Source organism: Bos taurus, chromosome 10, assembly GCF_002263795.3.
Source record: "Bos taurus isolate L1 Dominette 01449 registration number 42190680 breed Hereford chromosome 10, ARS-UCD2.0, whole genome shotgun sequence".
Lineage (NCBI taxonomy): Eukaryota > Metazoa > Chordata > Mammalia > Artiodactyla > Bovidae > Bos > Bos taurus.
The window spans coordinates 1,167,606-1,194,628 of NC_037337.1; the positions used below are offsets into that span (position 1 = coordinate 1,167,606).

The 27,023-nt window shown below is 38.7% G+C and overlaps 1 protein-coding gene across 16 annotated transcripts in view; it reads right to left on the reverse strand.

Moving 5' to 3' along the window:
* Nucleotides 1-65: 65 nt before the first annotated feature.
* Nucleotides 66-27,023, reverse strand: part of APC (APC regulator of WNT signaling pathway) — a 131,706-nt gene continuing 104,748 nt past the window's right edge. For 6 of the 16 annotated variants that reach the window (XM_010808816.4, XM_015472979.3, XM_059890489.1 and 3 more), the window contains 9 exons: nt 26,576-26,674; nt 24,024-24,402; nt 22,224-22,319; nt 20,890-20,943; nt 17,201-17,340; nt 16,466-16,543; nt 15,819-15,935; nt 10,017-10,231; nt 741-8,340 (listed from right to left, as the gene is read on the reverse strand). In XM_010808816.4, the coding sequence (XP_010807118.1) occupies nt 1,743-8,340; nt 10,017-10,231; nt 15,819-15,935; nt 16,466-16,543; nt 17,201-17,340; nt 20,890-20,943; nt 22,224-22,319; nt 24,024-24,402; nt 26,576-26,674 (7,776 nt within the window). In that variant the 3' untranslated portion in view covers nt 741-1,742. 16 annotated transcript variants of the gene reach the window in all.

The following is a 27,023-nucleotide window of genomic DNA, read 5'->3' on the forward strand; positions in this document are numbered from 1 at the left end:
ACCTTTCCCCAGTGTCCTGCCATATTTAAATATCTTTTCCCTTCCCCAAATGCAGAGTGCATGAATTTATCATTAAAAAATAAAATTTCATTTATTCAACAAATACGTGAACATTTATCATCATCCTTACTCTCTGATCATTTAGAACAAATTCTGGAAAGATATATTAGCTTTTTAAATAAATCTTATCAGTCTACCTTCCTTCATGAAGGAGGATCCTCTCCTTGCTGTGTGAGGAAGGGGGCATTTGAACACACACCCCACAACCCTACTCATCAAAAACAAAGTTTTCATTAACAGGCAGTGGTTTCTTAAGAGTCTCTTGAATGTCTTAGCATTTTCTGAACATAGCAAGGTACTGATTGTATTTGGCTGCTGAAATTTTGCTGTAACACAAAAGGTGATGAAAGGTGTTCATTTCAGACCCAGGAGCAACAGGAGGGACAAGACAGTGACATTCCAAGACGGGCTTGGAAGAGACTACTTCTACCTCAGAAGAATTAATTTCTCAAGGACAGAATTCTATTAAGAAAAAAGAAATGTTCTTTGTGGGCCTATTGTGTTCAATGCCCATATGCAAGGCAGTTCACATTGCTATTATATGAATTTAAAAAATCAACTCCAGCGGAGTAAGAAAAAAAGTAAACAGAAAAATACTAAACAGGAAGTCCTAATCACACATTCAAAAAATTTTCAGGAACGGTTAAGTGCCAATGCATGGAATGGTTAAATGCCAACAATCAGCTTCAATTGTTTTTTATTACAGTAAGAGGAAGTTTACTCTTAAATGCATAGAATTTGAAGAAAAAATTTATATAAGCTTTTAAAAGAGGCCCTTTTTGACAGTTATTAATACAAATGTGAAATAAGACCCTTCAAACAAATATTTCAGTAACAGTTTACATACAGCAATAATTTATTCTGAAATGTTCATTTAGTTTCTGTTGAGACACGATTCATGTCTCAATAATAAAAGAGCAGCCATCTCACCTCAAATACCAGAATATACAACAAGTTACAGCATAGCAAAAATTCTACCTACTTTCAGATGTTCAGGTAAAATAGTATCATTCAATGTTTTACAGTTACACAGATTTTTTTGTTTTGCGCACAAAATAGTGTAAGTTGTTACACTATAGCTATCTATATGCACATCATGTGACCACAGAACTGTTAATCATTACTTCTGAAATTGAACCATCATTTTCATTCATGCAGTAAAGCAAAGCAGGCTGGGTAAACTTGTTCATTGGGAACCATATTACTGTGAATTTCACAGCCACATGATTAATAATGATGTTAGATGGACTCTCAAAGACTAGAACAGAATGTTTTTTTGCATAAATACCAATTTCTCCCTGATGTAAGTTTAGTCAGTTTATTATCTAGAAATGATTGATAACAGCAATATATCATATCTTCTATCTGTAGTGTTATTTTAAGACAAGCAATAATTAAAGGATGCTGGGATGGGATGCTACTTAAATACATGAAAAACATACTGTACAAATATACTTGGCTTTACCATTTTCTTCCTAACTATCAAGAGTGCCTCCCAAAATATGACCAGTGAAGACGAAGTATACTATCAAATATGGCTTCCAGAACAAAAACCCTCTAACAAGAATCAAACCTATTTACAAAATTTTTCAGTCTTTTACAGTTTCACTTGAAACAAAATTTCTACATAGCAGTTGTAAAGAACACGTATCACATTCTCGGTTTCATCCTTCCAGCTCTTTTCACACAGATGTCACAAGGTAAGACCCAGAATGGCGTTTAGGACTTTGAGTCCCGCTGGGTTCTGTGCTGTCGGGTTTTGAGTCGCGTTTCTTTGTGTTGTTGCTCACTGGCGTTGGGATCTGAGACGGTCGGGCTGAAGTGCCATCTGTGCTGCTCTTCCTTGGGCTTGGGTTGTAATTAAAAGGACTCACCCTGGCGGCGACAGTCCCACTTGGTGAACTGTGCTTGCTTGAGCTGCTAGAACTAAACGGGGTACGCTCGGCTATAGAACTTTCACTAGTCTCGGATGCAGGGACAGGGTTATTACTGTGTCCCGGTTTTGTCTCAGTTCCTTTTTGGTCTGGAGGATCTACCTGAATAAAGGAATTCAGGCGGTTTTCCAGACCCATGGTGCGTGTAGGGGCACTACCATTGCTCACATTTTGTTTTCCCTGATTATCTTTTGAATCTTTAGGGTTCGGGTTTCCCTTTTCTGAAACAGTGTCAATCACGGGGGGAGTATTTCCTGTTGGAGATCTTCCAGATCTAGGGTTGTTAATGGGGCAATCCTCAATTCTCACCCAAACATCCTCTGTTTTAGAAACAGCAGGTGCCATTTGATAAATCAGAGTCTTTGATTCAGCACCATTTGCAGCACCTGAAGAAGTGGTCTGAGAAGTACTATTTGTGGGAGAAATTTCACTTTCTTTTATTTTTCTCCATGTTCCTTTTGTGGATACCTGGTTTTCTTTAGTTTGTTTGCTTCCTGAAATAGAGTTCACTTGTTTTTCGTCCTCACTTTTTGCCTTTTCACTAGATTCTGATGAAGCAGAAAGAATTGAGGATGAACTTCCAGTTCTTCTCCAAGTGCTTACTCGAGGAAGTGATGATGAGTGTTTGCTGTGCTCACGTTTCCAGGTCCCTGACCTATTGATGGGAAGTCTGGAAGGACTTTCGGAATGAGAGCGTGCTATATCATGGCGCTTTACTGGTCTTCCATCATTATACTCTATGGTGGGACTGAGGTTAGGTGGGAGTTTTCGCCATCCACCAGACTGAAGAGACGAATGTGTAGATAGAGACATATCAGGAAGGGAAGGACTTAAAACTGGAGTATGAGCCTGGGACCGTGTGGGAGAATCGGGTCTGGAAGATGGAGAAAGAGATTCAAATGAAGCAGATTCCTCCAGTTTTCTCCTTAGGGTTGGGCTTGGAGCTTCTTTGATGAAAGTTGATTGGCGTACTAATACAGGTCTCTCTGACCTATCGGATTCACTTCCACTTGACTTTGTTGAAGACATTCTAGAAAGTTCTACTTTTTTATTGGATCCATTACTATTACTCATTTGATTTAGCCCTTTGGAGGCAGATTCACTTCTTGGGATACCACTGCCATTCTTGGATAAGCCTGTTTGTTTGGTGAGGTTCTGCTGGCTCATCTGTCTGCCAGGAGATGTGTAAGACATTTTCCCAGAACCTGAGGACTTAGTTGAAGCAGTACTAGGGGATGACGTCCTTGGTAGTTGAGATAATTTGTTAGGGGGACTTATTCCATTTCTACCAGGAGAGATTGAGTTTCGCCCTGGAGACTGCATTGGTCTACTTAATGGTTGCTGGGCAGGTCTTGAAGGAGTGGAATCTCTAGATCCTGATCTAGAAGGTCCTTTGTTTGATCCTGCTGTCTGGGATGCCTGCCTTGTAACAGGGCTTAATTCTGACTTCACTGATGGCTTGGTTCCTCTGGGAGAGGTGGTAGCCGGCTGACCTTCACTAGGGCTTTTGGAGGCTGGAGTCTTGAGGGGCGGGCCTTTTTTAGAAACTGGGCTTGTACTTGAAGAGCTATTCCGAACTCCTGGAATATGAATCATTGTCCTACCTCGAGAGATTGAAGGCATGTTTGTTTGAAGGGGTTGTTTCATTTGGCTCGAAATTTCCGAATTAGATCGAACTTTTCCAGTAATCAAACTTTTATAAACCTTTTTGCCTCCTTTTATTCCTTTATTTTCAGATTCTATTTTTTTAGTTTCCAATGTACTTTTCTCCCCAGGTTTTAGAATTCGTGGACCTTTATTACTCGTAAAGGGTTTTTCTTCTTGATCAGGTGTAAGGTGAAATGGTGATCCCAGAGAGATACCCGATTTCAATGAAAGGATAGAATCTGAATCAGATGAAGCTTGTCGAGATAAACATGCAGCGGCAGCAGCTTGATGTAAACTACTTACTATGGAATTTGCACCTTCCTGAATAGCTTTCCAATCAAAATTTTCTGAATCTGGGGATAAACCATGTTCTGAATCTGGTCTCTGTATATCTTTCAAATCGAGTGTCAAATCTTCTGCTAATATGCCACCCATATTTCTGGGACTATGCTTTTCATTATCGGGCTTGAGCCTTGAAGGCTTTTTCTTTTTTGGCATTGCAGAACTTATACATTCCTGCAGCAGGTCATCTTCAGAATCAATACTAAGAGAACTGAGAGAACTGTTTCTTGAGAAACAAACAGGGGTGTCTTCCACGTGAAACGATTTAGGAGCATAACCTGAGGCCTGGGGTTTACCTGGTTCTCCCTGTGAGGCAGGGGGCTCTGTCTCTTTGACAGGTTCATTTTCCTTGTTGTTGTTGTTTTCTTGATCAATGTCACTAAGAGAGCTTAGAGAGGAATTTCGAGAAAAGCAAACTGGAGTATTTTCAATAGCGAAATTCTGTAATTTCTCATCTGTTGCTGCCCCTCTGTCTGGTATATCTTTGGAAGACTGGGGAAAAGTGGACTGCTTCTGCAGCACGGGTTTAGACTGACCTCTATTTATTGGCTGCTTTGTAACAGCTGGTGTCTTACTAGCTGATTGTTGGTTTGAGGTTAGTTCTGTGTGGTTGGTCACTTTAGCTTCTGATTCTTTATTTTCCTTCCCCTTTCTTAATTCAGCCTTTTCCCTGGAAAGGTCAACATCATCATCATCAAAATCTAGAGAACTCAGAGAGTCATTTCGTGAAAAACAGTACGGAGTGCCTTCAATGGGCGTGTAATGATGGGGTGAATCAAAAGTAAAACTTCCTCTGACTCTGTCTTCATTATTTGGCAGTTTATCATTGAAGTCCTTGGAATTATTTTTCAAGTGCTGTTTCTTTGAGTCTTTGTTTTCCGAGAAATTTCTTTCTGCATTTAGATTATTTTTTGAGTCTGTATTTTTTCTTACACGTGTCCTGTATTCAGTATTTTGTGGTATAGGTTTTACTGGTGAAGTAGGTTTCTTCGTCTTACCATCTAATTGATTTTTGTTAGTTCCAGATGAAGACATAGATGCTTGCTGGACCTGGTCCATGATCTTTTTCACACGGAAAGGCTTGTGACTTTTTCCTTTGGGCATGGCAGAATTAATGCATTCTGCAAGAATATCACCTTCTTCTGTTTTGCTGTCGTCCAGTTCAGGCACAGTGACAGATGAGGCTTTCCCTCGTTGAGCCTCATCTGTACTTCTGCCTTCAGTAGGAATGGTATCTCGTTTTTCAAACTCACTTGACTGTGCCCCTGCTCTAACCCCTTCTCCAGCAGCTAACTCATTTGGAGGGGATTCTATCGTTAGATCACTCAGAGATGTAGCTGTGGAAAAGTTTATAGGTGTCCCTTCTACACAATACACCCGTGGCATATCATCTCCTGGTGTAAAACTAACATGCTTTTGTGCCTGTAACCTGTTTTGCGATGGCAGAAGTTTGTATACAGGGAGCTGACTTGGTTTCCTTGCCACAGGTGGAGGTAATTTTGAAGTAGTCTGGGCTGGTTTTTTGGCTTTGCGTGAAGATTTTGTTGGCATGGCAGAAATTATACACTCTTCTAGTATTTCAATATCATCATCATCTGACTCATCTAAAAGATCTTTTTCAGAATCAGTGGGTTTTTCTGCCTCTTTTTCCTGGTTTTCATTTGATTCTTCAGGCTGCTCACTTTCTGTTTCATTCCCGTTGTCATTTTCCTGAACTGGAGGCATTATTCTTAGTTCCACATCTTTCTGAATAAATGGCTCATCAAGGCTCAGAGCGCTCAGGCTAGATGAACAAGAAAATCCATCAGGAGTACTCTCTGTGGCAAAATGTAACAGAGTATCAGCCTCTGGAAGAACCTGGACCCTTTGTACTGCAGCATTTACAGCAGCTTGCTTGGGTCCACTTTCTCTCTTTTCAGCACTAGGTGCTTTATTTTTAGGTACTTCCTGCTTCGTTTGAACTGTCTGAGGAGGAGGCGGAGGCGGTGGCGGAGGGGTTTTGCTTCTGCTTGGTGGCATGGTTTGTCCAGGGCTATCTGGGAGGTCACTGGGGCTTATGATGCCACTTACCATTCCACTGCAGGGTTCACTCTGAACAGAGCTGGCAATCGAGCGACTCTCAAAACTGTCGAGTGAACTGACTGAAGTACATCTGCTAAACATGAGTGGGGTCTCCTGAACGTAGTGCTCTGGTGGACTTTTGGGTGTCTGAGCACCGCTCTTGGAAGGAGATTTGGCCCCTGAAGAAAATTCAACAGCTTTGTGCCTGGCTGACTCTGAAGACAGACCAGAAGCCTGGAGTCTGCTGGATTTGGTTCTAATGTGCTGTGACCCTGCTGGAACTTTACTCACAGAATCTTCATTTGACCTAGGTCCGCTGTTGTCCTTGATTTCAGCTATTTGCAGAGTGTTAGCAGACTCTGCTTCTTGTGTTGTCTGATCACACCCTACTTCATCTTCAGCAGATGACAGAGATGATAATGAACTGCATCTTGAAAAACATATTGGGGTATCTTCTACACAGTAAGTCTGTATTGTTTCTTGGTTGATAGAGGGGACTTTGCAAGAGGAAGAGGTGGCTTTTGGGGTCTGACCACTTCTGCTCTGTGCTGAGCTTGGATGCAGCTGATTCTGCCTCTTGGCATTAGATGAAGTTGTGGATGTATTCTCGCTGCTTGAAGAGATGTGTTCAGTTTTTGTGCTCTGTCCAGATGAATTCTTTGAGAATGAAAATGCTGGTTTCTGTGAAGAAGGAATGTCTGTGGTGTATTTTAAACTATAATCAATAGGCTGATCCACGTGATGTTTTTCTTCACTGTATTTTATGCTATAATTGGTTGGCCTCTCTTCTTCCTCATGCTGCCCTTCCTCAGAGTAACGTTCGCTATAGTTGGTTGGTTTATCGTCTTCATAGTCATCTTCTTGACACAAAGACTGGTTCACATTTTGACTAATTCCATGATTAGAGCCTACTCGATTTGTTTCAGATCCATTGGCTGCTCTTGACCTGTATGGGGAAACACATTCTTGCTGCCCAAAGTGTGGTTGGAACTTGAGGTGTTTATCATCAGTGCTCTCAGGATACACGGGATAAGCTGTGCTTTGACTCCTTGATTGTCTCTGCTCATTCGGTTTTATTTCATCTTCTAGTATATGTTTGGGTCTTGCCCATCTTTCATTCTGTGAAGGGCTCTGCCTCCCAGAGTTCAACTGTTCATCGGAATATTTGAGACTGTAATTTATTGGTGTATCTAGTTCTCCATCATTATCATCCATATGATTTGCACTATGTATTTTATGGGCTAGGTCAGCTGGATACTGACCATAGCTGCAAAATTTACTTTCATCATCTTCAGAATAGGATTCAATTGAAGGTTTCATCTGACCTCTTTTACCATAACCATCACTACTGCTGACACTATTTAAACTATCATTTGAAGATCTCTTATATTCTACTTTGGCATATGGTATTGGACATGTTCTGTTTGAGTTTTCTGACTTGGTAAAGTTGTACGTGTTTGCATGTGTGTGGGTGGTAGAGCTTCTTCTTAGTGCATTCCTCTCATCTGTCCCACAGTGTAGTTCTGTGGTAGACCCAGAACTTCTGTCTTCCTGAGAGGTATGAATAGCTGATACTTCTTCCATGACTTTGGCAATCTGGGCTGCAGTGGTAGAAATCTGCAAACCTCGCTTTGAAGAGGTTCCTGGGTTTTCTGTTGCTGGGTGATAGTTGCCTAGGCTAATACCTCGTTCTCTCTCCAGACTTCTATCTTTCTCAGAACGAGAGCTATCTAAACTTCCCCTTGATGAAGAAGAGCTGGGCAATACTGTAGTGTTTAAGTACGGTGATAGGACAGTCATGTTTCCAGTATTAAAATTGTCTGACCTGTTATCATCATGTCGATTGGTGTCAAAAACATAGTCACCATAGAGATTTTGCTTGTGTCTCTGCTTGCTACGATGAGATGCCTTGGGACTTAAATTGTCAATATTGTCAAAAGTTTCTGATAAATGCTGAGCATCTAATTCTGCTTCCAGGGCCTTTTGTTTCCTGACATGTAGAGAAGGCAAACTTGAACCAGGAGACATGATATTGGCATCTTTATACTTTGCAGGTCTATTTGCCATGAGATTCCTTAAAGCTGCAGCACTTCCCATAGCAATCATCTTGTGCTTTGAATGAATGAGGTTCTTGAGCATGCTGACTGCTCCCATGTCCCACAATGCTTCCTGGTCTTTAGGGTTTCTTGCTGAGAGATTCCACAAGGTTCCGCATGCATTGCTGACTATTGTCAAACTGTGAGATTTCAAGTGTTGTAATAAGGTCTGTAAGCAATTATTCTCTCTTAGGATTTGCCTGAAATAAAAACAAGATATTACAAAAGTAAGGTAAAAATCTGTTTGCAGTGACAAATAAAAGGAAAGAGAACAAATTTAAATCTAAAGGTAACCGCTAAAACTGGTAACAACAGGCATAATAAAACTACACCGAATTATATTATAAATTTCAAGCACTGCCCATCTCCTTTTGTTCTACCTTAGTTCATTTAATGTTTCTTGTTTTATAGGACTCATCTGTCAGACTAAAAGGTAAAAATGTTCAGTTTCATCAATTCTGCATTTCCTATTCTGACCTAACAGCTTTAAAGATTTTTCTTGAGCAAATATATATTTACTTTACATAGTGACAGAATTCCTCAGTTTACTGAGTATAAATATATTATGAAAGCTGAACAGGGACTCTGTGGTAATTTAACATCTGGGTGGGTTCCATAATGTTGACAACAGAGACATCTCAGAAGAGGTAGAGAGAATGAATTAATAGATCTTTACAAAGTCAGGGAACACACTGTAAGCTCAGGTCAACAAAATGACTTTTAGATAATCTCTCTCTGGTTTGAATTTGTAATACTGATACTTCCCCTTATAAGTGGTCTTGGGAAAATTCTGTGTGTAGTTTTTCTAAAACTAAAGTGAAAGTTTTCAAAACATTTAAAAGTAACTATAAAAACAAGAGTTGAGAGCGTAATGAATGTTAGGATCTGAAGAGCTATGGCTTATTTAATGCATGGTAAAATGAAGTTTAATGAGAGCATAGTCAGCTCTGCTGCTAAGTCATGTCAGTCGTATCCGACTCTGTGCGACCCCATAGGCGGCAGCCCAGCAGGCTCCCCCGTCCCTGGGATTCTCCAGGAAAGAACACTGGAGTGGGTATAGTCAGCTCTAGTGGGCTTTAAAACTGATAGGCAAAAAGGTACAATAAGCTTTAGCAATGGTAGCTCTCTCAGCAGTCCAGTAGACACCTGAATGCTTACTGAGTTTAAGAGTTCTTCCATGAGAAGAGGAAAGGGCGGTAAGGCTTGTAGTTTGTGCATCAAAAACTTACAGAAAAGATGTTTACATTCTTTACAAAGCCCTTTTACTACAAGTACCCCATAGTCTTTTTTTGAAAATGAGAGAGGAATAATACAGGATAAAATAAATAAATACACTGTGAAAGATACTATATTTTTGTTGAGATAATGCAAAGCCCAAGTTGTGAAAATGTATGCCTTGCATCTGAGGTGCTCTGTTAGGTTTCACAGTTCTAATAAATTGGATGAATGGCTGTTGGCTGAAAAACATTTTGATTGCTGATGTTATGGCTCCACTAGAAAAATGTGAATCACTGTACTTTCTGGATCATAACCACAGTTTTTTTTTTTTTATAACCTCATATTCCCTTAATCCATACTACATATAGGAAAGGATTTTGTTCTCTGTAATATTTATGGCTTTCATTTTTTATTCTACACATGGGTTATATCTCTCAAGTCTCACTGGTTTATTTTTAGACATCTTTGTGATACTATGAACTTTTATTAGCATAAATGTTAATGAATAAATCAGGTATTAACAGTTAATAGTTTCATTGTCATAAGTGTAATTTGGGTCAGAACTTGCATAATTACACAAAACACTGCTCAGTTAAGTCTTTCTGAAGATATGAATCTTACAAATTCATTTAAAAGTAACAATAAACTCTGTATTTACCTGTGGTCCTCATTTGTAGCTATCAAGCTGGATACATTCCGTAATATACCACCTCCACTTTCAATAATGGCTAAAGTATTGGTCTGGCTGCGATAAGTGAGAGTGCCAACCAAAAATGCAAGCGCACCATCCACAGCACATATGTCAGCTTTATTCTCAGTGCAGTGTGCTGACAAGTTCCATAAGGCACTCAATACACTTTTGAGGGTTGATTCCTATCAAGAAACAGAATATGTCATCTAGTTAAGAGTTGTAACATCTTAGAACGTCTATGCTTACTTCTATAGAGAAAGCTCTCTCTCTTTTTTAAAAATATCCCCTTGCTGCCCATCCTTTACTGGTAAAGCATTAGGAACGCCTCACTTAAAAAAACTTTCATAAAATACCAAACAGAACTTAAGACAGTGATACCCCATGAAACAAGCAGAACACAACATTAAAACAATGACCATCACTTTCATCTAAACAATGAACGTGAAGTGTTAGAGGGCTCACACTTATCTCACAGAAGCTTATACTAGAAAATGAAACAACTGATGTGCATTCTGAAAAGATAATATTTTCAGGATAATATAAACTAGAAAAGACCCTCTAAATGGTGATTTGAAAAGATATCCAGACCTATCATTAAATGAAAAGAGCAAGTTGCAGAGAAGTATGTACAATATTCTGTTTGTATAAAAATACACATCCATATTTATGTGTGGTTGATGCAAAAGTAACAATTTATTAAAATGGAAGCAGACTGGAAATACTCCAATTTCTTAAAATCCTCGAAGAAACAAAGTCATTATAAAAATGAGAACTCCCTGATGTACAGTATCATAGTAAACTGTCAAATTATAACTGCCAGAGAAAACACTTTGAGTATGCAATTAAGGATGTTTGGTTAAAACTTGCCATGCTCCTGACAACAGTCTTCTTACTAAAAATCAATCAGGGAACAAACGAACATTCATTAGAAACCTACTCTGTGCCTATCACAGTTACAGGTACTCTAGAGGATACAAACAGAGCAACTGACACTTGCTTTGAAGGTGCTGTTTACTTTGGGGAAAAAAGACAGTAACACTATACTTAAAACCAAGGGCTCTAATGAAAAGACTACTGCCATGGGAACTTAAGTCAAATAAATGAAATAATTTTTGGAGGAGAGCACCTCTGCAGATAAAAAGACATGTACATTCAGAGGAGGCAGGGGAAGTAGAATGAGTAAAGGCATGGAAGTGGGAATAAGCAAGGGAGGACTAAATAACAGAAAGAAGACACAGAAGTCAAAGTCCACGTTGGGAATTTGTGGGAAGTAAGGTCAGACAGGGAAAAGAGGGCCCTGAGAGTCACGGCAAACATTTTGGGCTCAACCCAATCAAGAGCCATTGTATTCTCTTCTTCAGGATATTAAATGAATAAAATAGATACTATTTACCTTGAGGCAGAGAAGAAATGCTTTCACCACTGAAGATGTGAAAAGGACAATAGCTCAATTTTAATTATAATGTGATTGAGGAAATGGGACAAAGTATCTTGAGATCAGAAAAAATGGGAACAGTTTAGAGGAGTGAGCTAAACTTACAACTGACCTAGAGATGAGAGTTGAAGGTAGGAAAACAGAAGTTGCTCTCTTTGGGACTACATGTAGGGGGCCAAGGGTTTTGTTTCAAAGAAGCTTTATAGTTAGAGGAGACAAGATGAAACGATTAGATGTGGGAGGTATAGGTAGTCAAAACAAAGGGAGGAGATTCAGTGAGGTATGTGATCAAAGGTATCAAACACAGGTACAGGTAGAAAAGTGATGTCCTAGTTAACTATAAATCTAGATTTTTTGTTAGGAGCAAATCTAGAAATGACTGTTAGGAAATGAAGGGCGTGACTACTTGACTACTTGTTCAGGGCTTTGGTTGTCACAGGAGACTCTGAAGAAGTTGGAAGAAGCAATGAAAATGAACATTTTTGTTTTTATTTTCAAAATATTGGGCTTCTTACAGATAAGTGAAACATTAAAAAAGCCTCCTTCTCTATAAGCAGTAGAGACAGTATAGCGGAGAAGAGTAAGGGAGAACAGTTTTGAGTAACAGCAATGCCCAGAGCACAGGGTGCAGGTGAAGGAAAAGACTCTGCTGTGTAGAAGAGGAAGGGCCAGTGAATGAGGGGAAAGAATGCAGTGCACGGGGATATGGAAGGAGTTTTGGTTCTTGTGGTTGTGAGGAGTAAATGAAGTTGAGAATGAAGAGCTGACAAGTTAAAAAGAGAAGGAATGTTCATATTGGCTGTTGCACTGAATGTAGAAAAAGATGGAAAAAATAAATTCTAATACCGTTAACCAGAGCAAGACCAAACCAGAACTGGATAGTATAACTTTCTGATGGGCTAGTTTTTCTAAGATTGGGCTTACATTAAAAAAATTTTTTTTAATTAATTAATTTTAATTGGAGGCTAATTACTTTACACGATTGTAGTGGTTTCTGCCATACATTGACATGAATCAGCCATGGGGGTACATGTGTTCCCCATTCTGAACCCAACTCCCACCTCCCACCTCCCTCCCCATCCCATCCCTCAGGGTCATCCCAGTGCACCAGCCCCGAGCACCCTGTTCTATGCATCAAACCTGGACTGGCGATCTGTTTCACATATGATATTATACATGTTTCAATGCCATTCTCTCAGATCATCCCACTCTCGCCTTCTCCCACAGAGTCCAAAAGTCTGTTCTTTACATCTGTGTCTCTTTTGCTGTCTCTCATATAGAGTCATCATTACCATCTTTCTAAATTCCATATATATGTGTTAATATACTGTATTGGTGTTTTTCTTTCTGACTTACTTCACTCTGTATAATAGGCTCCAGTTTCATCCACCTCATTAGAACTGATTCAAATGCATTCTTTTTAATAGCTGAGTAATATTCCATTGTGTGTATGTACCACAGCTTTCTTATCCATTCGTCTACTGATAGACATCTAGGTTGCTTCCATGTCCTGGCTATTATAAACAGTGCTGTGATGAACACTGGGGTACATGTGTCTCTTTCAATTCTGGTTTTCTCCGTGTTGGGCTTACATTAAAAATTTATAGATGAATTTAGGGAGAAATGATCTTTAATGATCTCTTTCTCATCTATGAGAGAGAAATGATCTATTCTTCCTTTACAAGACAGGCTATATCTTGACATTTATTAAAATCCTCTTTTACACTTTTCAGCAGGCTGTGTCTGTTAATCTAACTTTCTTGGTACGTAGCAATTGGTTTGTATGTAGATCTTTGAGGTCCCCGAGTGATAATACAATGAGCTGCTGCTGCTGCGTCGCTTCACTCGTGTCCGACTCTGTGTGACCCCACAGACGGCAGCTCACCAGGCTCCCCCGTCCCTGGGATTCTCCAGGCAAGAACACTGGAGTGGGTTGCCACTGCCTTCTCCAATGCATGAAAGTGAAAAGTGAAAGTGAAGTTGTTCAGTTGTGTCCAACTCTTAATGACCCCATGGACTGCAGCCCTCGAGGCTCCTCTGTCCATGGGATTTTCCAGGCAAGAGTACTGGAGTGGGGTGCCATTGCCTTCTCTGATACAATGAGCTATTCAACAGCAATACAAGTTCCAATAATCTATACAAAAACATTAAATCTTTCTGAAAATACACAAGGTTGATTAGAAAGAAGTATTAAAGTGTACCTGGCACTAATTTTTTTGTATAATTTTAGTAAGGTATTAAGGCGACCAATAAACTGTACTTTGATCCTCCTCCAGTTTCCTTATACTCCTTGTAATCCACCCCCAACCCCAGGCAACTACTGTTCTGATTTCTGACATAACAGATTATTGCAGGTATCAATAGTTCATTCTTTTTTTTTTATATAGCCCAATAGTATTCCACAGTTTATTTACCCATTTACCCACTGATGGTCATTAGAATTTTTTTTCCTAGGTTTTGGCTATCACGAATAATCTTTATGTGAATAACTGTGTGTCTTTGTGTAAATTTAAGTTTTTGTTCCTCATGGGTGGCCAGGTTGTATAGCAGGTAAATGTTAGTTTGAAAACACTGCCAAAAGTTCTCTCAAGCGGGACAGACAGACCTCAGAGATATTGAAGGTATGGTTCCAGACCACTCCAATAAAGCAAATATTGAAATAAAGCAAGTCATGCCATTTTTTTGGTTTCTCAGTGCATATAAAGTTACATTTACATTATACTGTAGTCTATTAACTGTCCAAAAGCATTGTGTATAAAGATGTACATACCTTAACTGAAAAAAACGCTGTCAGGAAAATGGCACTAAAAGACTTACTTAGTGCAGGCTTGCCACAGACTTTCAATTTACTAAAAATGCAGTATCTGCGAACTGCAATAAAGTGAGGTATGCTTGTATACCATTTAACTTTTCTGCCAGCACTGCAGAATAATTTCAGCTGTTTAACATCTTGGACAACACATGGTCAATTTTAAAGATTATAACCAATATAATATGTGTAACGGTATCTCACAGCTGTAATCCGTATTTCCCTGATGACTAATGATGCTGAGTATATTTTCAAGTGCTTACTGGCCATTCATAACCTTTTTTTCTAGAGTGTGAATACAAGTGTTCTGCTGATTCAGTAGTATTCTAAAGGTATCTTTATACAAATCCTGAGTATATTTGAACAGTACTGTTTTCTCCCAGTTTTGAGACATAATTGACATGTAGCACTATTTAAGGTAAATGGCATAATGATTTAACTTACATACATCATGAAATGATTACCACAGTGAGTTCATTGAACATCTATTATCTCATATATATATATATATATGTATATACACATACACAAAAATTAAAGAAACAGCAAACTTTTTCCTTGTGATGAGCACTCAGGACTTACTCTCTTAAAAATTTTCATATATAATGATATGGTAGTGTTAACAACATTTATCATATTGTATATTACATTCTATTATGTATTTATCTTATAACTGGAAGTTTGTACCTCTTGACCACCTTTGAACATTATCTTTATTGCCAGTTACTTAACTGAATATTTTTATTTCTAATAATTTTCCAGTTGATTTTCTTGGAGTTTCCAGGTATAAAACAATGTAATTTAGAAAAAAATACATAAATTAAGAAAATAGCCCCAGACTGAAAAGGAAATTCTGAAGAGAAAAATGTAGGCTCTGGGTCAAGGAGGGCTGGTTGGGTGAAAGGAAGCTCAGATTAGCTAAAAAGACTAGCTTAGCTTAGTTCTTCACAAATTTCAATTAAAAAAAAAAATCAGCTTAGTTTCTAAAGTAGATATCCCACCTAGACATTACTTCCTTTTGTGAACAAATTATTATTTGATGGATTTTTCATCTTTGGGTCTGATTACCTCTATAAGGTGACTATTAAAATCTGGGGACTCTGGGAGATTGGGATTTGGGCAGCAAGGAATCATCTGGGGGTGATTCTGTCCCTTTTCTCTTACAGGGGACATCTGGTAATAAATGGAGACATTTCTGATTATTATGACTGAGGGGAAGGTATGTCAGCATTTAGTAGGCAACGGCCAGGAATGCTGCTAAACATCCTACAAGGCACAGATCAGTACCCCCAAACAAAGACTTATCTGTCCAGGATGTCAACAGAGCTGCAACACCCCGATTTACACTAGGTCACCTTGTACAGTCTTGTCTGCCTTAATACTTGCAGAGTTTGGAGCAGTCTAAGTCTTGGGATGGGTAAGCTAAGAGGGTCAGAAATTAGTGAGTCTCAGAGGTGGGAGAGGGCAGTGAAAAAGTATCCAAAGATGAAATGCATATGGTAATACCAACAGTTCTCAAAGGTACCTTTTTCACTTCCAAAGCACATTCCATCAATGCTTTCACACTTCCAACTTCACGCAAAGTCTTTTTACTATTTACATCTGCTCTCCAAGACAGATTCCTCAAAACACTCGCAATAACCTGCAAATGGATCAATTTTAGAATAGTTTGTTTATAAAATTATTTATACTAGTTGCTTTCTTGCTCTTAATGTTAAAAGTAAGACTGTGTGCATGTGTATTAAGCTGTTTCAGTCGTGTCTGACTCTTTGTAACCCTATAGACTGTAGCCCACCAGGCTCCTCTGTCCATGGGACTGTGCAGGCAAGAATACTGGAATGGACTGCCATGCCCTCCTCCAGGGCATCTTCCTGACCCAGAGATCAAACCCGTGTCTCTTATGTCTCCTGCACTGGCAGGAGGGTTCTTTAGCACAGGTACCACCTGGGAAGCCCAAAACTAAGAGTAGAAATCTATCAACAAATACATTTCTTCTTAAAGCTGATATAAGCCAAAAGGAAGTCTAGAATAAAATCTTTGCCTCTATTCTGGTGTTAATGCAGCCACAATTTAAACATGAGATGCTGAATACTGAGTCACAGCTTACATTAACCTAAGTCAGGGTGTTAAGCCACTAATATCCAAGAAAACCACGTGGAATCTGAGGAGTACCTGCTGCAAGTCCTCGCTTTCAGACTGGAGCTGAGCCACGAGCGCTCTCATGCAGCCTTTCATAGAGCAGAGAGTAGCCTGGAAAGTCAAGGGTTACACAGCGTTAGTAACAAGGCAACCTGCAGCCACCCATAAAAGAACTAGAACCATCAATTACATAAATAAAAGACAAATACCCTCCTAATCCTTTGCAATATTCATTCCTTTCTTGGCAAACTGGAAAAATAAAGTGAATAAATAATAAGAAATGATAAGAAAAGGGTTTGAATGTAAAGTCTTTTATTTGGATGGAACTAATATGTGTTTGACACTTTCACCCATCAAGATTTCCAGATTTTTGCTATCATTCCCAAGAACAGTATTTATTTATTTTTTTTTTAATTACTTTTTGGCCTCACTAGGCGGTATATGGGATCCTAGTTCCCCAATCAGGGATTGAACCTGTGCTCCCTTACAGTGGAAGAGTGGAGTCTGAACTGCAGGACCACCAGGGAAGTCTGCCCAGGAACAGAATTTTAAATGTGATTACATAAGTTCACGTCTGTGTTCCATCTTTTGCCTTTGTTTAGGCATTAGACATCAAACAAGTACGGATATGCAGTGGAATATAAAATACAGGTTTTTATTAGTCAGTGTTTAATGACGAGAGTGACAAGAAAGTCAGTGAAAAGTAGTCTGTAAGAAAAAAAAGCTCATACCAGAGCCATCTTAAGAAATGGATCTTATAAAACATACCTTGTTGGCTACATCTCCGAAAGTCAAGTTTGTCAAAGCCATTCCTGCATATCGTCTTAAAGTAATACTGTAGTGGTCATTAGTAAGCCCATACATTTCACAGTCCACTTGCAATAATTCTGCAATGGCCTGTAGTCCCCCTAATTTAAAAAGGGCAAGAGGAAGAAGTCAATAATCTAAAATAACACAAATGGGTACCAAGTTTATAAATTACTAGAGAAAAATCTCAAAGAATGAGTTTAATTCTGTCTTCAGAATTACAAGCTACAAAAAATGTTATAAAGCACTCATGTAATATACTTATCAAGTACAAGTGACAACTACTTCATTTTCTGCCAGTTTCTCCACCCTCCAGCCCCCTGTCTTACTGAGTAAGATGAATATTATACTCTATTTACTGCAATACACTGTATCCTGTCAAGGAAGAAGACTATATTCTACTATTAGGTCCTCCTGAATGTAAGCAGAAAAAGGTAACTTTATTACTAGGACTTTATAAAAACATTCTTCACTGTCACACACTATGGCCTAATTACTTTAATATATTTTTATCTCCAAAATAATTTTTAGTATCATTAGGAATACTAAAACTTCTAAGTGAAATAGTGTATGAAGCAAAGTTTATTTCTTTTTTATGAAAAAGAATTACCTGTTCAACTTATTACTAAGCTGAATAGAACCATTTTTATGGTTTTTCTTTTTAAATTCTTTCTTTTCTTTGATACACACAAAGTGTCAAATACCAATACTAGGATTTAGTATCTTCTCTCCCCTTGATTCCCACCACTGGGTATACTTAACAATGCCTACAGTGGTCAACAGTAGGAAGGCAAGGAGAAAAATGAAGGGAGAGGAAAAGACATAAAGGAAGGGGTAGCAGAAAGACAACACAAAACAGAAGGACAAAAGGTGAAGCAAAATGGTGAGGGAGTGAATAAAAAGAAAAATAAAAATGCATATGGAAGTTATTAAAAATATTCATCATCATCAATATTAATCATTATGAAACTGGAGATACTGTTAGCTGAGACAGAAGAAGAGATGATGAACATAAACAGGCAGTTCCTGGATACTGGAACTCTAAACTGTCAGGTCATTAATCTGAAAGAGGATCTGTACATTCATCATTTTTGTAAATGATCTAGAAGGATCAGTATGCAGAGCAATAAGCAAGTTTGCAAAACAGACCAAGTTCAATTCTGGGTCAAGAATGCCAAGCCAGGGATTTAACTCTTGGAACATTTGTGTAAATCTTTATAACTGGCACCAATGACAGATAAGTCTGAATGTAGGTAAATAAAAATTAATTTGGTTAAGGAAAATCCAAACCATATTTAGGAAGATTTCCTCCATCCACCCATGATGATGGGAAAGATAAACAGCCCATGAACAAAACAGCCCATGAACAAAACAGCCAATGTCTTTATGGAGCTTACAGATTAGCACAGACAGCCACTGAACAACTAGTTTAAATGTCATGATTGTGTAGAAGCACGGGGCATGATAACAGGCAAACCTAACGTAGACTGGAAGGATCAACAAAGTGGCTGAGGAACTAAGATTTAACTTGAGACTTAAAGGATGAATGACCATCTAAAAGGGGTAGAGGAGAGACAATAAGGAAGTGTCTCAAGCAGATAAGATAGCACGTGTAAAGGCTGATGGGCCTGAGACATTGATATACAGCAACAAGGAGGGGCTACGAAAGTGCCAGGTAATACAAGACTTTGTGTACCTCACCAAGGATCTAATGCAGGGGAAAAGAATAATTAGATGTATGTTCTAAACAGATTCCTATGATTAAGGCTATAGAAATGATTACTACTGGAAGTGGGGAGCCAAGTAAGATAAACTATGGGAGACCAGGAGTGAAGAAAGAGGCTTTGCTTGTGCTGGGGATAAAAAGAAGAGCAGTGGGGGAAGATATATTTGAGAACCAGAATTAAAGCAGTTAGCAGATACAGGGGACAGGAACAGAGTCCAAGATGTCTTCTAAGATTCCGGCTTCAGCAAGTGGGTTGACGGGAAGGCTACTGTCTGAGAAAAGGAACCCTGGTCAAGAGATAGTTTTGGGGATGGGGGAGACAGACTCAGTTTCTGTCAACTCAGTCAGAAATGTCTGAAAAATCATCTGGGTGAAAATGCTGGAGGAGCAGTATGAAAATGTGTGTAAATCTCAGGAGAGAGAACGTGCATTAAGATGTGAGTTTGAAAAACACTGTCAGGGAAGCCATGTAGTAGAGCATATAGCCTAGGGAGAGTGGAAGAAAGCCGAGTACAGAGCTTCAGAAAATTCCACCATTTAATCCTTCAGCAAAGGAGGAGGAACGAGAGTCTTGACTAGGAAACAGACCTGGGAGTCACTGTTGACTTAAAGACAGTAGCCTTGTGTACTGATCAGATCACCAAATGTTGAGGATTATAAACCGGACCATCAAAGCCATACAGAGCACACTCTGCTTCATGCCTACATAAAATCCTGCCTGGCACAGCAGCATCTGTGACACTGTTCTAAGAAAGTAACATGTGAAATAATCTCAAGAACCTCCCAAGAAGGCCCTTGACTACTTTTGTATGGGAAAACCAAAAATCTTAGGACTTGATTCTGAAAAAGAACAACATTATTAATGCCAATGATGAAGAACGTGCTAATGAAAAAAGAACATTCAATAAAACTTAGCGTATTAGATAGAAGAGAGAGACCCTTTATGATTTCCAGGAGTTAAAAAAAACTTCCAGTGAACTGTAAGGCAAAGAATCTATACACTTTAAAAATGGATTCACAAAAATACGATGTGAATTCACGACAGATAGGAAAAAAACTGGTTGCCCTAAGAAATACTAGGATGTTTCAAGGTAATGTAAAGGTCATGAGCACATCCTTCCACATTATCTTGGTGTCTGTGTTAGAGAACAGTGGTCTGGATGAACCAAATATTATAGCGTATGGTATCTCATAACCTTATTGATAGTAGATGATCAATGTCTTCAGATGACATTTACCAAAATCCTTAAACTTATCAAAACAAGATAGTAGAAAGATGACAGAATTTTTAAAAAGTATATTACTTTTCTTTTACTTGGTTTAGATAGTCACCATTAGCATGAAATACCTCATTCTAAAATAAGTAGGGCTCAGCAACAATATTCTATATATTGGTAGTTTCACAAAATTTCCTGGTCGTAAGAATCAGGTGGGCCACTTCCTAGATTTGATTCCTAGGTCCCCTGCTCTGGAGATTCTATTTTCCTAAGCTTGCTTACCATGGGCCAGAGAAGTGCACGTTCTGACCACTGCCCCTGGTGATCATTATCATCTAGTCTGGGGAACACCAATGCATATGTCTGGAAATTAATAAATGTGTACATTCCTGGTATTATAGTCTAAAACTTGCAACACTAATAGTTGCAAACTTAAATGACCCTAACAGTTGTAGAATTTTCTTGCATCTACAAAAGACAGTCCTAGCTGACTGGGCTTAGGAATTTTTCTTCATCTGCTTGGGACTTCTTTCCTCCTATCCCTCACTGTCAGATCCCTTGTGCTACCTGACTGTATCTATCCACAGTCTACACACCTTGTTCCTTCTTTGGCTCCAACGCAAAGTCAGAGGCTAAGAGTGAGAAGGTAATCGCCTGTGGCTACATCCCCACAGTCACACCCCCAGAGGCCCCGTCCTGCTCCTCACCTGAAAGCCCCTGCCCTAGCTCCTGGGATGAAATGCCCCGGGTAGCCTTCCTACCTGAAGAAGGAAGAGGAACAAACACTGAGTCTAGATTTTACTTGGAAATTCAGATGATTAATGTGGGTCAGTCCTAGTCTACAGTTCAGTGGAACACAGGGACATTTAGAAAAAACATTTGTGGGAGCTTAAAACTGGATTAGTTTTCCTGTTTGTTCATTATTTTCCCCATTATTATGAGTGTTAAAAAAAAAAAACAAAAAACACCCAAACTTGAAATTTCACCAGTGCTGGATTGTATTGAGGAGGGGAGAACTCACAAGTGCATACTCAATTTCACAGGAACCTAGGGAAAAAGGAAAGAGAATCAAGCGGCCTAGGGCCTGTGGGGGGCAGGTGGAGACCAAGTACACACAGCCTCCCAAAATGACGATCTGAAGGAGACAGCACTCATTTCCAGCCGTTCAGGTTCTCTGTGATTTAAGCGACTCACGACTTTGTCACTTGTAAGATAAATGATGAATGAAAATGGCAAGGGTGGCAGGGATACAAAGCGGGGGCTGGAATGAAAGGTAACGTAAACAGCACAACAGGCAAGGGCACAGCCACACTAAGACGCAGACTCAGCGCCTGCTTCTCGCTTGTGGCACAACGAAAGCGATCCGGGTTCACAGGAGATGGCTCAGCATGACGCAACTTATAAATACCACACGTGCAAAATGAACCTAGAAGTCAAAGAGAAACCATCTCATGAAAAATGGGGGCCACAGAGGCAGGTGTGATAAGGTTCAGAGTATGTGAGAACACATCCTAAGAGTAATCCTTCCAAAATTAATGGAATATTTTCTAACAAATTAGAGGATAATGCTTTTCCATTATTAATGCGTTTCAGAGATACCAGCCACGCTGCTTATCATGAAAACCCAGTAAAGTACGGATAACCATGAAGATAAATGAGAGTCTTAATAATAATTCCTTCCCGTGTCCATCAGAAGTGACTGAGTTCAAGAATAATTACAAAGCTCCGTATCATCACATCTCAAAACGATTCAAATTACCCTCCCACCGACTGGCACCCAGGGTCCACCTTGACAATATTGGCAAGAGTGCCCGTTTATTTCTTTTTGCCCATCCCTGGCTAAGATTTTAGAAACCCAAGTTAGGTTATGAAAGGGTAGCAGTTTCTGTCACTTAGGACATTGTCTTCTCTGGAAATCAGAGTCACTTGCTACAAGGAGGAAGCAGATGGTAATAGAAGTTAGTGGCCTTATACACTAATTCGACAACAACGAAAAATCGTCAGGATTCTTCTATGGCATTAAGAAACATTTTTATCTTACCAAGCTCATTCATGGCATGTCTATGCTCTTCATCAAACGAAAGCTTCATTAGAACACAGACAGCAGGGCAGATCTGATGTTCAACAGGAGCTGGCACTGAAAAGTAAAATGGACATAAGCCATGATGCTTTGTTTTCTCAAAGTAGTGATGTTCATTATACCTAAAAAATACTCAGTTTGCTGATAGACTTCTCATGCATGGTAGCTTAGTGAATCAACAAGTATTTGCTGCAGAGATGAATAGATACTACACACACGGAAAGGAAAATATAGGTAAAGCGCTTTTCTTGGTTCCATAAAAATGTTTACCTCTCATCAGCCTTTGACCAAGTCTGTTGGACTAACTCCCATGTAGGTTTATGCTATAATTCAATTAATAACTTAAAAATTATATGGTTATTTGAAATAATAAAAACATTTTGGTATAAAACTATTTATAATCTCTGTTTTCAACTGAAAGGCACATGGCTGTATAGAAATGTATAGAGAAACCTAGTGCAACTCTAGTAGCGAAAGCTTATTATATAGATACCAGACAGTAAATAAAAATTTAAAGGGAAAGTGTCTACAAAAATGTACTTGCACATTTAATATTATGCATAAAGTTTCAAAACTGTTAATTGAAATAAAAATTTAAAAACCAATCTATTTTTCAGAAGTAATAATATTTATTCTATTTAACTTTTCTGAAAACAGGTATTAAGAGCACACAATACAAGTCATTACATAATTGTGGACAGCAAAAGAAAACAATCCAGAAAGATAATGTTTTCCCAGGAAAGCAACTTATTAATTCTCCCTAGCCCTAGGATAAACAGAAAGGACATTTCTGCTATATTCTTATTGTTGAAAAATTTTTAATTTTTAATAAATTCACCTTTATACCTAACCCTAAGAGAAATCTACTAAATCTTTATAGATCAAGTTCTCATCATCAGTCTTTCTCCTGCTCCCCCAATCAAGATATTGATTCGATGGTCCTTTGTTGTGTGTATGTCTATGTATGGGTTCTTCTCAGGTGAAAGGAGCTCTTACCTTCTATACTTACTGCTTTTGGTTCTTCCTATAGGAATGAAGTAAGTTATCTCCCCAAGGGTCCCAACTCCCATGATCCCTGCTCCTGGGGGAGAGGGTTTCTCCCTGAGAAAAGAGCTGGGTGGCTGATCACCCCAGCAACTGGGGCCCCAAGGCCTGAAGACAGATGGTGCAGTGGGAAGAACACTGAGCTGAGAGTCAGGAGGTCTGGCCTCTGATCCTAGATCCACCACCCACCACCTATCTGTGAAGCCACAGGCAAGTCTTTTAGCCTCTCTGAACCTCAGTCTCTTTATCTATAAAATGAAGATGGTAATCTCTCCCCTTGCTAGTTCACAAGCTTGTTGTAAGGATCAAATAATGGATATAACACAGCTCTGCATCCACTAAGTGATGTGCGAATAAGAGAGAATGGCTTGGTCACTCACAGCTGAAGGAACTTATGTAAAGTCACTTTCCGGAGCTTAATCTCGAGAGAAGGAGAACATAATCGCTCAAGTTCTTTCTAGATCAACTATGCTATGACTACTCAAGTCTACTTTGATTTTCTGTTCTTTTCTGGTTGCACTGTAGTACACACAACATTTTCCTGTGCTAATTTTTTTCCTAGAGAAATAGAGAAATTAAGCTTTAAACTATGTGAGCAGTGTAGGTAGCTAATATGAATTTCCCACTCTGATTCATAAAGACACCATCCTAATTAAAAAACTTTTCATTTCAAAAACTTTTACATTTGCTTTGTCACATGCACCATAGGGAACATACTTGGATTTTTGTCCTGGTCCATCCCTTGTTCATGGGCTTCCTGCCACTCCCAACAGGTTTCACAGTAAGCTCGTATCTGTTCCAAAAGATGAAGGACTCGGATTTCACGCCTGCCTCTCTTGTCATCAGGCTGTGAGTGAATGATGTTGTGGAGTGCTGCACTGGCCCTGGCCCGAGCCTCTTTACTGCCCCGGGAATTTCCCAACAACACAGAGTCTTTGTCATTGCCATGTAAAAGCTGGATGAGGAGAGGAAGACATCCAGACTGTCGCATGGATATACAGCTGTCTTGGGAGCTAGACATAGCTAGCAAAGTTCGCGACATATCATCCTTATCATGAGTACCAAGCATTGACAACAATGAATACACCATTTCCACCTGTGGGCCAAATGAGTTTAGAAACAAAATTATGACTTTAATAGCCAAAAGCCAACACCAATGAAGTGATGAATGGGGATATTAATTGTAACTCAAACAAAAACAGAAACAAAAACAAAAATCTCTTTCTAGGATGAAGTAATGAGCATTATTTCAAAATCCATATGCTATAATCATTATCACCGTCTTGTTTATAAGTAAATATTAGTAGTGCTAGTATATAGTCATAAGGAGACATAGGTTCTTGCATACCTAAACTGCTATTGTCTGAATCAGTGGGTGATAGTCCGTTATTATAACGAAAGACAATCAACTGATTCCTCTTTCTCTCACATCTCCCCCACCCACCACACATACACACACACACCTACTGACACACACAGAGTAAGAAATGTGGTTTATCTAAAATTCTTTACACAATTAAAAATTTTACTTTTTAAAATCTACAACCATAATCAATAAAGAGAAAATATTTTTTAGCAATTACTATTTACTAAGTACTAGTTCTCAGCAATTGCTAACCCTCACCAGATTATAATATTCTTAAAATTATGATGTCTCCCTTATACATGTAAAAGTATCTTGTCATAAAAAGAATGCCCTGATCATATAGGGATACAAAGTCACTATTCTTATTCAATTTTTTTTTTTGAAGCAGCTGGTAAGCATCATCACTCCCTTACTGTAAACTTAAGAACTGACTCAGAAGCAGACTAGAAACAGGAAACAGCACCCAGTCATCCTGTCCTGTGATCAACAGCAATTTTTTAAAGCAAGAGCTACTGCATAAAAGTTGAGCATCTTATCTATATCTATCTATCATATCTATAAATTAGCGGTTCCAAACCAGGGGCAACTTTAGCCACCTTGAGACTCTTCTGACAATATCTTGGAGAAATTTTTGGCCATCACACTTTGGGAGGAAACACTTTGGGCCTTCAGTGGGTGAAGACCAGGGATGCTGCTAAACACCCTACAATGCAATGAGGAATTATCCAGCCAATAATGCTGAGGCTGAGAAATTGTACTCTAAATGTGTATACACACTACTCTTAGATTTATAAGTTTTATTAGGAAGGCAGTACAGGATTGCCTTCCTAATGGGAAGAAAAAAAAAGGCTTTCAAATTCTGACTCCACTATTTGCAAGTGAGCTGTGTGACACAACCAAGTTATCTGAGTTCTCTGAGGTCCAGCTGTCTCAGTTGCAAAATGGAATAATTTACCTAATAGGGTTTTCTTTGTGAAGATTAAATAAAGTAACACATGTATAGGACAGTAACTGGCATTCAAAAATGTAGTCAGGTCTTAATATCATCGTGCATAAATCACTCCAAAAGGAAATGGTATTCAAGCTGCCAGTTTTCAAGTAACAGAACTCTTAAATATTAAAGGTTTTCTTTATAGTAAAAACTACTCATTGATGTTGGACAGATTGGGGTGGAATTCTAATTTAATTACCATCTTTTTGGCTTCAGTATTCTCATTCAAAAGAGGGGCAAGAGTAATACATTCAAAGGGTTTCTGAAGAAATCAGAGATAATAAACGTACAACTCTTAGCAGTTACTGGCATACTAAGTAGTATCCTAAGCAGTAACTGTTGTGAGTTACTAAAAGGATTAAGCTTTATATTAATAATATCACTGCTACTCTAAAATTCGTTTCTTAAATCGACATTTGTCACGTAATGCTTTTCCTCAGAGCCATTACTAAAGTAAAGAAAGAGTATGTAGAATATGCTATGAAAACAAGGAAGTATTTAGACGTAATGGAAAATATACTGTTTAAAAAACAGTCCCTGTGCTCCAAATGTACTGATTCAAAGGAGGCAGACAGACTGCATGGGTAGGCAAGAGGGCCCTGGAAATCAGAAAACGTTTTGTAAAGAAGGAAAGCCCAAGAAGAGTTCTGAAGGCTGGCGAGGACTCCTGACGGTCATCTTGCAGTGGGGTGGGAAGTGAAGGGGTTAGAAAGTAATGGGAGGGGAGGGCTTGGGGCAGCAAGCCAGCTTCTGGGCTGGACCTTAGGATACTTGCAGAGAACTGGCTGTCATTTCTTTAAGAGACTATTATGATGGAAACAAAAGAATTCTTTAGCTAAATTTAAAAGAAGAATGAAGAATGTTTTAATAAAGTACTCAGAGTTCTAGCAACAAGACTTTATAATCTATTACCTTGGTTCCCAGATGACTCGTCAGCCTTCGAGGAGCAGAATGTGTGCTACTAGAACTCAAAACACTGGCTGTTTCATGATCTATTCGTGTAGTTGAACCCTAGAAATTAAGCAAATTATAGACAGTATAATTTATATTATAGATATATGTAGCTAGCTTCATGTTAAGATACTCCAAATGAACTGTCATTAGGGTAAATAGCTAAATATACCATTAAAGTGTGAACATTTATAACTGCTCAAAATGAGTATTTTTATATATAAACTTGAGTAGAATTTAGAGAAACACTGAAGGAAAAAAAAAAACTGTTGCAAAAGACAAAGTACCAAACACTGAAGAAATTCTAAGAGTAATATTCTTTCCCAAATCAAAAGGCATGAAACCACATTCAGTTAAATATAAATTGGTTGGTAGAAAGCTCCACTGAGTAATGAAATGCTCTGAATTA